Source organism: Calliopsis andreniformis, chromosome 12, assembly GCF_051401765.1.
Source record: "Calliopsis andreniformis isolate RMS-2024a chromosome 12, iyCalAndr_principal, whole genome shotgun sequence".
Taxonomy (NCBI): domain Eukaryota; kingdom Metazoa; phylum Arthropoda; class Insecta; order Hymenoptera; family Andrenidae; genus Calliopsis; species Calliopsis andreniformis.
Window position 1 is genome coordinate 9314389 of NC_135073.1, and position 17301 is coordinate 9331689.

A 17301-nucleotide genomic window follows, 5' to 3' on the forward strand; every position below is an offset into this window, starting at 1 on the left:
CGCTATTTGCACTTATAGTAAGTTTGTGCACGGAATTCTTGTGAAAGAATTAAGATAATGATGTTTGCAAACTCATTCTTAAAGTTTTGTAAATTTTTTTTAAATCATTCAATGAATTTTCCAAATATCCCATATAATTTAGGGACCTAAATACTTTTAAAACCTACTTTATGAATTTCTTATGAATGGCGAATTTAAAGACACAAATTACCTAAGTGCAATTCTTTTACCAAATATTTCATATTTTAACTAGGAGTCACTGGATCAGTTTATCCATTGTATAATAAGACTAAAGCCATCAAATTAGCTTTAAAACAATTTTCCAAAACGTACTGTCTATTTCATCTGGGATATAAAAAAGACTTTGAGATAATATACAAAAATCAATAATCCCAAAAACTACAAAATTTCTACACGTTACTCTCAATAATTTTATATTACATGGCACTGCAATATTAACATTTAGAAATCTGACACGATATTCCTAGTAGCAGTTTAAACTGAATAAAGACGAATTAATTTATCCTGCAAGTGCTTAATTAACAGCTGGTGCAGCGCGAATAGAATAGTACAAGGAACCGGACCTTCCCTTTGGATTGATGGAGGTGGGATGTAGAGGAACGAGCGCTCTCTCTCGAAGAGGGTTCATTAGGTTTCTGGGGTATTTGCGCGACGAGAATATTTGGCGGTGATTAAGGACGGGCCTGATGCCTTATTATTCTGCAACGAGTCGGTCGTTACGCGGCCGATGGCAAATACAAATTAACGCGTGGATCGCTGTGTTTGAACTACTGCGCTCGAAACGGCTTGGATCCCATTAAACGGGGGCCTTGGAAATCATTCCGTTTGAGTTGAGATTGGGTTAATTGGAGAGACTCGGGGAATCGAGGTTCTCGTAATTAGATTTGCGAATATGAATGTTGAACTGTTTAAGGCTCTCGCTGGAAGTTTCGTTTTGTCTAATATCTCCTGATTAGTGTCTCCAGCCTTTAAGCTGAATTGATTTCCGCTTGAAAATTATGGGACAATGTTTTGGAGCATAATTGAATCGTTTCTGAAGGCTAATCAGACTGAGACTCTTTGAACAGTAATTAATTATTTTAACAGCTTGACTCTGGCATTGTGGTCATTGATGATACTGTACCACTGATAGGGAATGTTTGGAAATAATTACAGAAAATACAAATTCTAGTTATAATAGTGTATCGTGGTCGTCAGTCGAAAATATACTAATTTTTACCAACCCCTCCACGTTTTAAATTACTATTCAAATCCGACGGGATAAGATTTCGCAACTCTCATTCCCTCAGCAAGCCATACAAGTATCCCGAGAAGAAACCACCCAAGAGACAGTACTTTTCCGCAACATCCCTCATCCCGGGGATCCAAACAAACAGACAATAGCAGAACCAGAAAATTTCCAGTCATCAATTTCAAACTTCAAAGGAGCCCTAAATCCCTCGTGGCCAGTTTGTTTGGACAGGGTTCATGAGTCAACACCCCCATAAACTATGCCTCTATTTTTACAAATAGCCTCTAACTAGCCAATTCGCACGGGCGAATAATCCTCCATCCACTTTTATATCCCGCGGTTTATTTCCAACGAAATTCCGAAGCATCTCAACTATCCTCGTACTATACAACTAATCCTCGTCATCGTCGAGGAATGTCAAATGAATAAACAGGCTAACACTAAACATCTATTCTCGACAAGAAAATCGGCGAGAATAGAAGAAGGACGAAGCACGGAGAGAATCGAGGCTCCGTCGAAATCGACTGTTGTCGAACGATCGCCGATCATTAGCCCAATTCCACCGCGGCGAAATCGCCGAGGGAGCCTCGTTCACGCGCCACGCTGCGCTCTTGGCGAGGAATACGAAAAATCTAGGCGGTATCCGTAAAATTTTCCCGGGTTAGATTTCACACTGCGTCGTACAAGCCGCGTTACGTCTTGTCGGCAAGTCCGCCCGCGTTTAGTCAGCGTTGTCGAACAACGACCAGACCTACACCCTTACTACCCCCTTCCCGCCCTCCCCCTCTTCGGCTCGTTTGATTAATATAATGGAAACGGGAGAGGCGTGACTCGATACTTTACGTACCGTACACCCGCGGCCGCAGTTACACGCGATCCACACGGTTAATCCACGTGTGCGCTAATTAGCGACGGATGGATACCGTCCGACAGACCGCTTTTCATCGCACGGCTGAACGCTCGACCGCGCCCCGACTCGACGCTATTCCGAGGGAAAGGAACAGCGTCGTCGGTTGTTCGCCGATTTTGTAACGTGTACTGACTCTCTCGTGCAGCTGTGGTAGTACCTTTCCTCCCTTTTCCAGGGAACAGATTTTGCAATGGGGATCGGGGATAGTGGCCATTCCGTGAAGGGTGGAGGCTGACTGAGTGGAGGAAGTGGACTATTTAATTTGAAGGATCGTTCTTTTAGGATCGAGGGGGTGGTTCGTTGAGACTGGTCTTGTTTGGTGCAGTTGAGGTATCTTGAAATAGAAATGGAAAGAATATTTGAATTTTTATATATTTGAATATTTGAATTTTTAGATATTTGAATATTTGAATTTTTAGATATTTGAATATTTGAATTTTTAGATATTTGAATATTTGAATTTTTAGATATTTGAATATTTGAATTTTTAGATATTTGAATATTTAAATTTTTAGATATTTGAATATTTGAACTTTTAGATGTTTGAATATTTAAATTTTTAGATATTTGAATATTTGAACTTTTAGATGTTTGAATATTTAAATTTTTAGGTATTTGAATATTTGAATTTGTAGATGTTTGAATATTTGAATTTTTAGATGTTTGAATATTTGAATTTATAGATATTTGAATATTTGAATTTTTAGATATTTGAATATTTGAATATCTTAAAGCCTTAGTACTGAAATTTAAAAACTTTGAATAATATAGTATTTGAAAATTTTAGTATGCAAATATTTAAAAATTTTGGTACTGAAATATTTAATTGCTGGAAAGTTTGAATTAAATACTGGAAAATTTGAACATTTGAATTCCATAATATTTGAAAATTTTATTATCTAAATATCAGAGTATGCTAAAATTTAAGAATTTGAAACTTGTGTATTTTATATATCTATTCTATTTCTACTTTATTTACTCCTCCCTAAACCAATAAATTCTCGAATATATTAACCCCTCGCAGATGTAAATCACAATTTCAAGTGGATCACTTTACTTAACCCACATGAATACATCACGTAAGTCTACAGTCTACCTATATCATTACGTAGAAAATCCACCTCACAAACTTGCGTCGTTATATTGACAGACAAGGTTTCAATTTATGAACTGCCAATACTCCTACTTTCTACCTGCATCATAAAACACTATAGAAAACAGACCTTAAAAGAAACTGGTGCAGCAAAATATCCGCGCCCTGGTTGCAATCTATCCCAGTTACCCGGCCAGACAACAGACAGACTGACTGGTAGCTGCTTCAAGGCTCCCGCTATCTGACAGAGATCCAATCTCCCGAATCGATCGGAAATTGATTTAAGCAAACGTGGTAACGAGACAGCAGAGAATTTACGCCAACACGGCGCGCTGCCAGTCGTTATAATTCGACGACTAAAATCTCCGCTTGCTTCTACATAAATCTCGCTCGCAACATTGTGGAGATTTAGCCGGCAGCGAGTCTATCTGGTCGCAAATTGGCGGTGCGAGTCGGTCGCGGTCAGAAAAATCACAGCTCGTCATTAATCACTGAGCCGCGACGTTCGGCTGATTATTATTCTCGCGTTAGAGCTTTTGAAATTGAAGAAAGACCTGAAATTACTCGTTGGCCCAAGGACGTTAATGACCGTAGAACACGAGTTATTAGTCCTTTTACCTGTGGTACGCGCACCTGGCGTCAATGTTACCACGCGACACGCTCTCTTGGCAGGTTGCGAGCAACTTCGTTTACCTCGAACATGATACCGTCTCTGGTATCCGTGATACGCATCCCGTGGATACGCGAGTCACGTTCGTCGGCAGAGGCTGCCTTCGAAAACTGTGCCTTCTAAGAGAGCGGAGATCGGTTATTTAAGATGGGTGTCTGTGACCCTTTATGCCCTGTGGGTACTTTAAGGTATCACTCACAGTGGAATTCTATCAAATATAAATTATTCTAAGAAATATTTAGACTCGGTTCTTTTAGAAACTTTCTAGGTTTGCAAGGGACCTTAAAAATATATTTGATAATACTTTTTATTCGTTAATACTGTATTTTTGACAAGTAGAAATTTTGAATTTTTATAACTTAAGTCGATTAAATTTGTGGAAAGAGAAATAAATAAAAGATTCATTTGAGACATGGAATGCTAAATTTATGAATAGAAATTTTTTCATGAGCGTCGTTTGATGCCTTAATGTACAAATACTAAGTAAGGAGCCAAAGAAAGAAATCAACAGGTGCCCTTTACGGAGTATTTCCTGCTGGTTCCAATTTTGGAGGAGTATCACCTGCTACAAGTCGCACGGAAGGCAAGGGCGAAGTGGATGAGGTGGAAATAAACCGTCGAATAAAACAATAGCCAACTAATGGGATTGGTAAAAAGGGCAGCGGTCGGTTGCCAGCGGTGCAAACGCCACTGCAAGAATGCAGGCGCGAGAGTGCAATAACGAATGCATTGTTGGCAGACGGCACGACAAAGGGTCCATTATGATAAGTATTAACATGTCCAGACGCATCAAGCTGCTCTCTAATAATAAGTTTCTCTCGCCTCGCGTTATGATTCGATCCACTCTACCCACGTGTCACGTGTTACCGACCACCCCCTTTCATGGAATTTTCATTTAGCCGAGTTTCTAGGTTGATGACTTCCGGTAAAGTGCCATTACTCGCCGTTCGAAGATGTCGAAAGCATCTAAGAATAGGAAAATATGGACACCCGAAGCGATGGTTCTTTGCGAAAGCAGTGATTTGTTATGGAACTGACAGTTCTCAGAATAATGAATCTTTGAAAAAACACGTGAATTTCTGAAGGCCTTTGTGTTGATAACACGATGGTCGTAATGATTTTTCGGAAAAAGGAAGAAATAGACAGTGGTAGGAGGAGAGTTGCTTGGACAATTTTAGAATAAAATAAACTGCAACTAGAAATTACTGAAGACTTCCCTGTGGATATTAGAAATGTAAGATATTAGAAATGTACGCCATAAGTCATGTATACTTCTTCATTTTTACTTCATGAATTTCTGCGAAACAAGAACCTCAAGAACTTCAAAGCGAAACGACTGTATAAATTCTGCATTTTGTCAAGGCAAATCTTTATGTCGAAGATTCACTTCTGAAACAGCTTTCGACAGGGATGTATTCCAATATAAATCCCAGACATCAACAACAATCGAAACATGATGTCACAGTAGGAAAGAATATCTCGAGGGTTTTTGCAATTATTATAAGATTCGTCGAGCCAAGTCATTACGTTTCTTTTACCTACCACGGTTGCAGTCGAAAACGCAGCCGTTCGGCCAAGGCTGCCGAACAATGAGACCTTCAGATTTATACTCTAATATTATGGAGGTACGTAGTCGGTAAAAAGAAAGCACGAAACACAGGGAGACCTTTGTTTCCGAGGCCGAGCATATTAGTAAAAATCTCACGTACACCAGAGACAGCCGTCGAAACATTCTCATTCGTCCGCTTTTGGTGGTCCACGGACCACCCTCTCTCAAACTGACCCCCCCTCGTTCATAAGGATACTGTAAGCCTACGCCATGTCCACTTTTTTCCTCGATTTCGAAGCTCGTTCCATCTCTCCGATGACTGTTTGACGGGTGTGCTTTCGCCACGTGATCTTTCTTCAGAATGGTGCTTAAGTACGTGGTAATGATGACTCGAAGAGGAAAAGGTTTCCAATTTTCAACGGAAGAAGTATTGATACAATAATCGGAATAAAAAAAGACGTGGAAGAAGAGATAAGGGAAGAAAGATGAAGAAATTGAGGGAGACGTTCGATTGATTGCATGCATACCAACTGACTCACTGGTTCTGTGTTTATTTTCCTTGCGATTTCCCAAACACATTACGCATATGACACACACATGCGTGGGTACTGAAAACTTCGACACGTACGTCTGTGAGCCATGTGGCATATGAACTCTTTTAGAGTCAAGTTGTAATAAGAAGAAACACGGAAATATAATATTATGATAATCGAGAACGCAGAAGAATCGAGAATGAAATACAAAGAACTTATTGAAAAAGATAATAATCATTCAACAAAATTACAATTATTATAGGACTTTTTCACGCATTTTTAGCAATAATTCTTTCATATATAAAATAATATAATGGTACTGTGAAAACACTTACGATAGTAAATAATAATACAACAGAGTAAGATAAAGTGCCATTCTTCAGTCATTTGAAATGTATTTCAGAATAGTCCTGATCCCTTTCGACCAAACAAGAAAACTAACACTTTTCTAGATGCTTTGGAAAGCTGACACCCACTATTTCAAGGGTCACCCCTTTTTGGACGTGTTACCAGCAACCTTTTTGCTATACGTGATCATTTAAGGACCAAAAATGGAGACTCCCTTCGCTCCAGTGAAAAGAACCACATGGCCCCAGGAGGAGGTGAAGAGAACGAAGAAGAAGAGGTCGCTCGAATTTCGTGAAAGATCTTTGAATGATAATCTACCCTGATCTGGACACATCTAACAATTCTCTGTTACCTACTTGGTGTTTCACCATTTAGAAATAATCTTTGAAAGCTGAGGCGCCAGGCAGTCTTGCCTAGGGATCAATCCCCATTATCGTTCAAGTAGATTGAAAGTAAACTGGAATTGTTGGGAGCAACGAGACCTCACCCCCGTGTCTTTCATCCTAATTGTGTTATCTTGGAAGTGTTTTAGTTTGAAAAGAAAGGATTCTCAAACGACTAGGATTTAAATCTTATCTGGTAATTGACGCTACTTTATGGCTTTTAAACTTGTCTCAATAAATAGTTATGTAACATAGTAAAGACTCCAACAAATGCATAGACTCCATCAGTGCATATACTTAAGTACGATGCATGTCTCGTGAGAAGTCTTCTACCCAGTTAGAGGCAATGCTTTCTAGAAGACTTTCCATGAGACACGTATAGTACTTACTATATACCTGTATAAACGTAGAACAGTAAAAAAGTTAAATTGAAAAATTAGACTCGAACGTCTGAAAATTCCTACAGAGTGTAAAAAAATATATTTCCTTATAGAGAGGTAATCACTCCTCAATAAAAAATTTCATAATCGCCACAAGAGCAATTTATAAATCACCAATAAAAATGTCTACTTCCATTCAATAACACACACCCTGTTCAATTGAAATGAAACGCAATCTTATCATTAAACAAACACACCATTCCCACTTCAGCAACAAAATCAAGATAACGCTGAAGAATCACAACGCGCACCCAAACGCAGCGTTGAAATTGTTGAAAATGAAAAATAGTGTACTTACCCTCGTACATCTGCGCGTACTGCGGGAACCCTGCCGCCCTCAGCCATTTGCAAGCCTCTTGCGCTTCGATCTCTGCAACAAAAGCGAAACCCGATTAGAATGCTCCGTTCGTTGAATACAACGTTCAGACCGTTCCACGAGCCGCGATAAATCTCGAAAAACGAGAACGCAATCGTCCCCGCTGAATCACGAGTTAATGGGTTGCAACGCGACCAACAGCGGCATCGTTATCAACGATAGGTCCCCCAGTCCTATGTATGATCCACTATTCGTCCCGCGATAAACTCGTTTCCAGCAAGCCGCACGAGAAAAGGACAAGCTGAACATTTACATGGGCAAACATTCCGATCGTTAGCGAGCAAGGAGTCGAATGATTCCTCTGCCAGCGAGCGACCCCGCGCGCACCGTGAATGAAGGTCTCCGTCAGAAAAAGTGGTAACCGAGACGAAATGCTGCTGTTCATTATGCGAACGGGATACCTTGGCCTGCCTGGGACGGTGGACGCGAAAAAGCTGCAAGTGCACTGCTGCAACGAGCGTGGTACATGGAGGGGAGGTAAAGGACGAAGAAAGAGGGAATGAAAGACGATTGAAGCGGGAGGAAGTGGCTGCATTGTACGCTCTTTAGTATACAGTGCTACACGGCGAATTGGATCAACAATCGAATAAGAGATAGATAACTATATTTGAGATGTTTCACAGTTTTTTAAGAAATGATTTTGTTACTAAGGCACAGCTGGCTCTAATGTAAAATGCAATGATTCTACGGTGCAGAATCGGACTCTCGCAGTGTTGCTGTTTTTCGTTGAGCATGGCTAGTACTAGAATTGGCTGTGGTATGGGGTTAGGTTTAGATGTCTCGGTTGACTGCAGCAACGGGAGAAAAAGTTGCGAGTGCACTGCTGCAACAAGTGGGGAATGCGATCTGGCCGAGGAACGAGGGAGACCATTAGTTGCTGCAAAAGTAGGGTAAATGTTTATTCGAGGAGGAGATCTAATGCGATACAATTGATCCTGAGAATGGGATTCACGTGACAGCTCTCGAAGTTGTTCTTGATAATGGTTTGTAATGGGCTATAAGATCGTGTTCTTGTGGAAGCTATGAAGTGAGAAGGTGATAAAATGTCGACTTCATTGATTGAGGACGTACTGAATAGCTTTTTGGTATGAATTGGACTGAATTAGAAAACGTTTATCTCGTGTAAATACTGAGTCTAGTGAATGAAAAGGAAGAATGAGGAATCGATTCTTGAAAACGTGGCTAACAATGGGATATTTTGCTGATAAGAACTAAGTGCTACCGAACTATGCCCATTCATAACCCATTTAACAGTTGTTCGTCTAATGTTGAAGATTAGATACGCTGTTCGTTTAGATAAATTGTCTGCGAAGGAGCTTCGAACTTCGATAAAAATTTATTGCAAGAGTAGTAGATAGATTGTTCAAATTTGTAGGTCATTATACGTAAGATACGTAGATTTAAGAAATTATAAAAAATTTTATATTTAAAAATTTTTTTAAATTAAATACTTCTATATGCCATCCTCTATAATGTTCTCATAATTACCCTACGATATTACCACTTGGACGCCACGTAGAAACACAAGATTCAAAGTGTATTTTATGCTAAAATTTCTTTCGATTTAGAGTCAATACTTCTTAACATGTTTGTAATATATTTTGATTCCATAAGAAATTATCATAATTCCATAGAACTACCTAAGTTTACTCATTTAACAATGAACATTCTATCCACTTCATAAAATGATTCCAAACTTTCAAACTTAAAAGTCCTCAAAAGACTTGTCCACAATCCCACGTCCAAATAGATCAACTCCATATAAAAATTAATCTCCACTATTCTATCTTCACATTCCCTTATCAATATCTCTTTCCCAAGCACCGTGAACAATTTCCAAACAACCTACCACGAAGATATCTCGCATCTTCAACAACTCTATCGTGCATTCACCTCCAAAACTCGTCCACGATACTTTCACACGCTCCATCTCGTCCGATTAATCTAAATCTCGCGAGACAGCTTAATTTCGAGGCATCCCGTGTACTTGAAGCTCTAACCCCGAGGAACCAACGAAATTTGCATACAAGCAGCAGAGCAAGAAAGCCCGTCTTCCGCATAGTCTCCGCAGAGCCAGCACGAGGAGGCCTCGAACAGCACATACACACTCGCAGGATTTCCACTGTGGCCACGAGTAGCTCAGAAAGATTTCTTTCTACGGCTCGGTTAATTGCCCCAACAAGCGGCGCGCGAAATTCCCACAGGGGATTTGCGAGCCGGAAAAGAGAACAGGTCTGGGCAGCGAGCGAATTTGCGGAAAGAAGGCCGTGGCAGAAGGAGGCACGAGGAGAAAATGGATGGAAAAAAGTGGGGGACAGAAGGACGCTGAAGGGAATGGCGTTTCTGCCTTTCAGGGAGCAGGCGGACCACCCGCCGCGACCAAAAAGAGGACTCGTAGCGATATCGATGCGATCGCGCGTCGGTCGACGATAAAACGTAGGTAGCTATCACTATCGATATCGCCGCGGTGAATTTATCGATTTCCAGAACAGCGGGAGGCCTCTGCTCGCAGGTTCACGCTCGGCCTGGCCACCGAGACGGCCATAGAGAGGTTAACGTCTCTATTTTCCGCTGCTTCGTCGGGCTTCTTATCCGCGACAGGCGACACCGCGCGCACCGGTCCCGCTGATTGCAGCCTCTCAAAGGTTTCCCTGCAGATTAATTATCGTGCTCTTGAACGTTTTCGAGGATCGCGTGGAATGTGCCACGAGCGTGCGCTGATCGAGTGCGAGTCGAGCGAAATGCTACAGGGATGAGGGGAACCAGAAGACTCCTTCAAGGACGACTAATTGGGACCTTTCACTCTCTGCGAGGTGACACAGGTTTATCGAAAGAGTCTTCTACCTTAGGACTTGCTTTTTTAACATTTTCTCATATTTCTTTTTTGTGAATATACTTAAGTCACTTTCTATGAATTTAACTTGAAATTATGATTCTAATTCATCTTACCAAGTAGTTTGAAATTTACAGAAATTCATGGTACAAAAATAGTGATGATACTATTTTACTCTGTGTGCTATGTGTATACTATATTCTACATTTTTGTTGAGCACACTTTAGTGAAAGTGTCAATTGCAATTATATATTAGGTATTTTACTTTAATTATTCGACCACTTACTGAGCCATTTCAGTCTTAAGCGTCCACGTATCGTGACATTTACCTTCCATCCTTCCAATATTTACTCCATTTCCCGATTAAAACCCCAATTGACATAATACCATCCTTATCACTCCCAGAGCTTGAGTAATCTATCTCCAAGTAATTTACTCGCAACGAAAGAGACTTGTCATCGGTTTTCACGTTTCGAAAGGAGAGTTTCGCGCATTGGAAGGGCGAGATATTAAATGATTCATCGTCGAGCGGCGCGCAACCCCCGTGTCGCCGCGCCCGAAAGACGGATGACACGGAAAACCACGACGTCGAAATAATACGGCTTTGCGGTAGGTCGCCGCCCGAGACTTCCAAGCAATGTTCCTGAATAAAGCGGCACGTAGGTGTGTCACTTCGTGCGGAATAAAAGGCTGCGGGTGTACGGCACCGCGGAGCCGTTCCACACGCCGCCTTTCGTAAGGAGATTTGCTTTTACGCAATTGAGGCGACAGCGGCCAGACGCGACGATCCAGAAACCGGCAACTTTCCAAACGAATTGCCCTGGCGATGCGTGTAACCTAAGTATAATCAAGGATTGTCTTGCTCGAGAAGGCGCTGGGAATTATTCTTATGAAAATAAACAATTGCGGATGGGAGAGGCGTCAAAGGTATCAAAGATGTCAAAAGAGTCATAATTAAAGCCTATTTCTATTTTTTACTATTTTTCTAGAGATACTGTACAAGATGTCCTAGATCGAAAGCGACGAATTTTGAAGTTATTCTGAGCAGAAAATGTTATATATACCATGGGTCAATTCGTCTTCGTTTTCGAGATATGGATAGGAATACTGATAGTTTGTCGTAACTGTACATTGCTCTGATGTTTATGTTTCGTATTGATAAGAGAGGAACGCTGAGCTAGACGATGATGGCTACGCAAAGCAGCTATGTTTATTGCTCATTCTGTAAGCATACAAGTGTGTAACAAGGACTATACATCTGAAATTTTTAACATCAATAATAATCTTGCAAATACCTCGCGGTGAATGCAGTCCATGTAAGCTCGCCTAGCTACGTGCATACGATAAGGAAGTGGTTATTTTGAATAGTTTCTTTGAATTATAAATAGTTATGAATCGACCTATAGTGCATAACATTTTTTCCTGGGTATGACCTCCCAAACATGTTGGAAAAGTTTGTCGATTTCAATCTGGAACACCCTGTGTAGGTGTTCCAATTTGGAAAAAAATAATGTAGATCTGAGGAATTTTGTGAAACCGAGTAATTTTGTAAAAAAATGTTGGGATACCTATTTTTATTGCTTTGGTACTATATATATTTAATGATCTTATATCCACAGAAAAATTCAAGAGAAGCTGCTTTATTTTTCGTAAATATCACAGAGAAAAAATAGAACAGGTATTTAATTAAATTTAGCGAACTTCTAATTATGAACGGATTTCCTGTTAAACAAAATTAATTTAATTAAACGTTGAAGTTTCAATGGAATAAAAACTCTGAAGTTTTTATCACTCCTCTCGAGGTGAAACGATCCGAGGGGTTTCAATATCGGTCTCATTTCAATCAAACTTCCATCTGATGGAACATCTTGTTTCCTCTTCGCAAGATCGTACTTGGTTGCCTTCAACGAAAGCAATATCATCGCTGAAATACGTGGGGAACGTTTTAACTTGAGTCTAGCATCCTTGTCCTCGATTTAATTCTCTTTTCAGCGGGGTAATGGGACTATACTTTGACGTGGTCTGTGTTGAGAATAACGAAGGTTTACGACAAAATACTGTCGCAAAAGCAAAAAAATATTCTTTGGGCACTATTACAAGCTGCTTTTCTTGTCAAATTCTAGGGATACTGTAAGTTGGAATAATCAGGATTTGTATCAGCAAGTTTTCAGATTTAACATTCAACATAAAAGCACAGGAAAGTGTTAAAAAATGGAGAACAGAATAATTCAATCTATTTTCTGATTATCCAATATAAATGGAATCAAACTTCTAGTTTTCCTTTCCTGCTATCGCGATTATGTTTATCAAAAAGTGAATCAGAACGAGGAAGGATACCAGTTGAAAAGTTGTCTCGACCCGAATCCCTGGACAATAGTCTACGTTCGCGAATTGTGGGACACGGACTCGATGCTTTTCCTTCACCCTTCGACGCTGCCGATCTGTCGCATAAAACGCGAAACGTAGCGGCGTGACTCTTCCATGAAGCATAGCTGCCTGTAGCTTTTAATGCTCGACCTACTTCGACACTGACGTCAAAAGTCGCCCATAAAACTGCGTTTAACCCCTGTTGCATAAAGCGTGGCCGCGGTTTCAACGTTCCAAATATTTTCCTACGCAAGCGCCCGTTTTCCTTCCAACGTCAGACACTATAAATTTATTCGTTGCTTGACGCCCGCTTGTTTTTCCACGGGCCAACCGCCACTGCATCGTCTCAGAAATCGATAACGCACGGTTCAGATCTCAGCACGATCAATTATTAGAAAATATTCCGCAGCGTACACTGAAGGTAGACTGAAATGAAATCGAGCGGTTCCTTGAGATCATTTCCGTGATTGAGATGATGGAGCCTGAGTGTCACAGTTGAGGTTCCACCGTATCTTTTCGACATCAGCGAGGAGACTTTAAAGTTTCAGGGTTGGAGTCCTTTTGGCCACCTCTTGTGAAATTTCAATTTTTGGACTTATTATAATTAGAGGGGAGTGGAGGTCTAGAAAGAAGCCTTCGCCTTGATAGCATCATCGATTGTCTGAACTCTCATCTATATGCAAAATTGAAGAGTAGTTTTTTAAAGAGTACTCTTTCTGATTCTCCTTGTGTATAAGTGAAGCTGAAAGTAATTTTGTTAGTCCTCATTTCTTTCACTCCCGAAACCCTCATTGTTATTCTGTTGGAGTGTATTATATGAAATGTTAAATTTTTCATGATGGAGATACAACCGTTTTTCCAAGTTTAACTAAATATTTTATTTATGAATTTCAAAATACGCCTCTTCAGTATATGATCCTATTGTTGCAGATTACAGAATTCATTCACTATACCTAATTTCCATCCCTTTGTGTCCTCTACTTGTGTTCCTCTACTATTTCCACATCTAAGCTAAATCAAGTCTAAAGTACAATTGTCAACGAAGGAGAAAAATTTTCTTGAGGAAACCGATAATTTCAGCTAACCCTTTTCGTTACAAACAGCTGTTGCACGAACGAAATACACAGATTCCTTTCCAGTCAGTTAACAAAGTACAACGACGACGTGGTTGGTCCGCAGAAGCGGAATCAACAGGAGGCCAGTGGCACTCTTTGGAATCGAGCAAACGCTGTCTTCACACTTCCGCATTAATCAACCGGGATGCGTACTCTTCGACGCAAAAAGCTCGACCAACCACGCTCGATAACGAGCGATCGCTGTCGATCGCGTCGTTCCATCGACCTGGGTCATTTAATTAACGTCTGTTCCAAGGAACGACGGAAAGCCACGGGGAATCATACGATTCTGGTAAGTGAAACGAGATCAGCGTCGAGCCATCTTGACCTGGTATGTATGTATTTGCATACGTTACTGAATCGGTAATTCTCTGCATTCTTGTTCTCCAGACAGCAGTGTCGACGAGATAGAGTACTGGAGATGAGAGAAATGTGAATTTTGTATAATTTTATTGTACCATGTATCTTCAATTTGTAAATAAATTTTTGTTCTTTAGTAATTCTCATTCTCAGATGATGGGATTGTAGGATTCTTATTAATTCTAGTTTTAATAAATATTTAGGAAGATTTAGGATCGATAAAGTTAGATATTGTAACATGTCTGTATTTTGTAATTAATTATTTTTCTAATGCAATAGTAGTGTTTTTGTGGTGTATTATATTATAATGCCAACACTATACAGCTGAGTGTTAAAATAGGTAGTAGGTATATTAGAATTTCCGAAGGAAAACTGAAGAGTTTCTGTTTTGGAATTTTATTAGTAGTTTTGTAGGTTTCTAGTGCCACCTGAGGGATGATAAATAGAAAATTTGTTTTTAGTTTTACTGTAACGTTAATATTGAGATCATCCTTTCTTTCTTTCATCTCTCCAAACTCGAATCTTTGATGAATTTAACACTTCCTTTTTAACAGCTGACAATAGGAAAACGTAATGGTAATTCCTCTAGCATTTAGAGGGCCGCATCAGAGAAGAAAAGATGCAACAAAAGCGTGCGTCGGTGAGCGGGGTTGTTGTCTCCGATTCACGTGTGTAGTTGCACGTCTGCGACTCATAGAGATGCAAATGAAGTGTCTCGGTTCTAAGTGCCCTCCAATTGCCTTCAAATCCCTAGCGAGAGTAGCGAGTATCATAAAGAACCTACGCTCCCTTCTTTGCTGCGTTCTCCATCGAGAGGGTTCCTTCGACGATAATGTTCAACTACTGAATATTTTATACTTGCATAATAAAAGAAATGTTTAAAAGCTATAAATCTTCAGCGAGCAAGAGTATTTCTACTCCCCTTTCATAACTTTTTTAATGCACAAAAAGCAAGTAGAATATGCAAACAGTTAACGATCAAGATCTGGCTTAACACCCCAAGAATTATTGACGAAGAATTTTATGCCGTTATAGCAGTGAAACAATGATGCAAAGTAAATGTAGAGGTAGCTACCAGAAGCTGGTCAAGTTATATTGAATTGTTGCCAATCCGGATATTCAGTTATCATTTTTATTGGTTTATTACCGTTTCTAGAATGCAAGATTATCTATTCCCGCACCCATTACTGAAGGTTCTTTTGCAATTCGTCCCCATTTCCCGACAACTCAACCTTTGTTCCGTGATATATGCCAACGTTGTACGCTGTTTATGACCTTACATTGCATAAACGTTACTCTAATGAGTTCCTTCGGTCGTACGATCGCATTGCGTCCTGGAAACAATTCGCATTTTCGTAAAAGCCTCCAGCAGGAACGCAGTTTCAATTTGAAGTGTAATTAACAATCATGAAAGGTACCTAAGGTTCATATCTCCTTCAGATACCTGAAATTCCTACTCCTTCCTCGCAATAGCAGAGCTCAAGTATCGTTCAGAAAACTTTGTAACACGTTCACAAATTAAACAGCTTAACTATTACTTGTTCCTATTGATAGTATAGACACTATTTAATTCAGAAATTTTTTTTCTTCCTTGTTACTAACTTAAAAATATTATTTTTGTGAAAGGAATAGCCTTTTTAAATAAAATTTCTCAAAGCACTATGGACTTTTTGTATGGTGTAACAGCATTTTTATTTTCTCTTTTTTCATTTTTCGTTCTTTTATGTATTTTTATTGGAGTGACACTTAAATTTTCAGCGGAAGCAACCACTTTCAGCAACGCATAGCGCAAATTTTAAAGTAATGTCAAAATGCCACACGAGACAATGCGAGTTCTACAGCGATTCAGGGACTTAAATGGACCGGAAATTCATGGGCTGTCGGTGAACGTGCGTTTCCTCTTCGCTCGTGGTTGCCACACCCTCTCGCGTGCGCCAAGGTTCGAACGTGCCCTCGATCACGAAGAACGCTTCGCTTGTTTTCTCTATGGAAATATTATTCTAAAACACCAATCCAATGTACAAGTTTTCCACTCGAATTCTACTTTATTACCCTTCCAATGTATATTTGATTTTTATAAATATAGAAAACTGGTATCACAAGACTTTTAGACACATTTCAAGCAATAAATTTCTGTAATCACTCTCACCGAAGCTCCGAACTCAGTTTCCAAGGCAACTTTCTTTTAAATACATTATTTTTTTTTTTAATTAATCTATTTTGCGTACATCATATTAATCTTTTTTTGGCAAACGGAATTATTTTTAATATTAGAAGCAGGTCCAGTTTCGAGCTGATTTTTCAGTACTTTCGGTAGTAGTTTACCTGGTACGATTACACCCCCGATCATAAATGCAACCCTCCAGTTCGCGATGGCTAATCACGCGGTGCAAGAGCTATCATTTGTGAAACCGGAATTATGCGTTCGCAGGCGACGAAATCCATTACCGGCGTGGGTGTGGCTGGGCAATGATTTACGCCACGAAAGGGATGAATTAATACGCGGCGTGCATAAACTTTCGTTTACCCTGAGATTATAGAAACTCAGAAAAACTGTAGTCCTGGACTCATGCATTTTGAGGCCTCGAGGATGGCCCATGTGGTAGATGAACTGCGAGAAGCAGCAGGGATTATGTTAATTGTTACTTGCTTCTAATTTAAAATTTTTATAATAGATTTTAATAAATACGAAACACAGATAAGAATTAATTAATTATAAAATAATTTTTAAAGTAGTTTCTGTCGCAGAAAAATTGAACAATAATAATCCTAATTAATTTTGGAACACTAGATCTCCTTTTACATAAGAAAGTAGAATATTAAAAATAGAAATGAGAATGAGGATGGATAACGACATAAAAGCGCATGATCTATAATTCCTTTCATCTTTGTAGCTGGCTGCAGGTGTGTTCAGTGTAAAAAGAGAGGAATGGAGGCAAGTAGGAAGAATATTAAACTTTGACTACTTAGCTCCCGAGACTGAAATACTGAATTCCCTTTTATGATCGTATGATAAAAATTACGATTAATCAATGACTTCAGTAAACAGCATTCGTTTAGAAATTCACGATT

At 39.6% G+C, this 17301-nt stretch overlaps 1 protein-coding gene across 1 annotated transcript in view; it reads right to left on the reverse strand.

Moving 5' to 3' along the window:
* Cv-c (RhoGTPase activating protein) overlaps positions 1-17301 on the reverse strand; it is a 312437-nt gene that overhangs the window by 64000 nt on the left and 231136 nt on the right. Inside the window, exon 9 of the mRNA XM_076388730.1 lies at positions 7477-7548. Coding sequence (XP_076244845.1) covers positions 7477-7548 — 72 coding nt within the window. The remainder of the gene's footprint in view (positions 1-7476; positions 7549-17301) is intronic.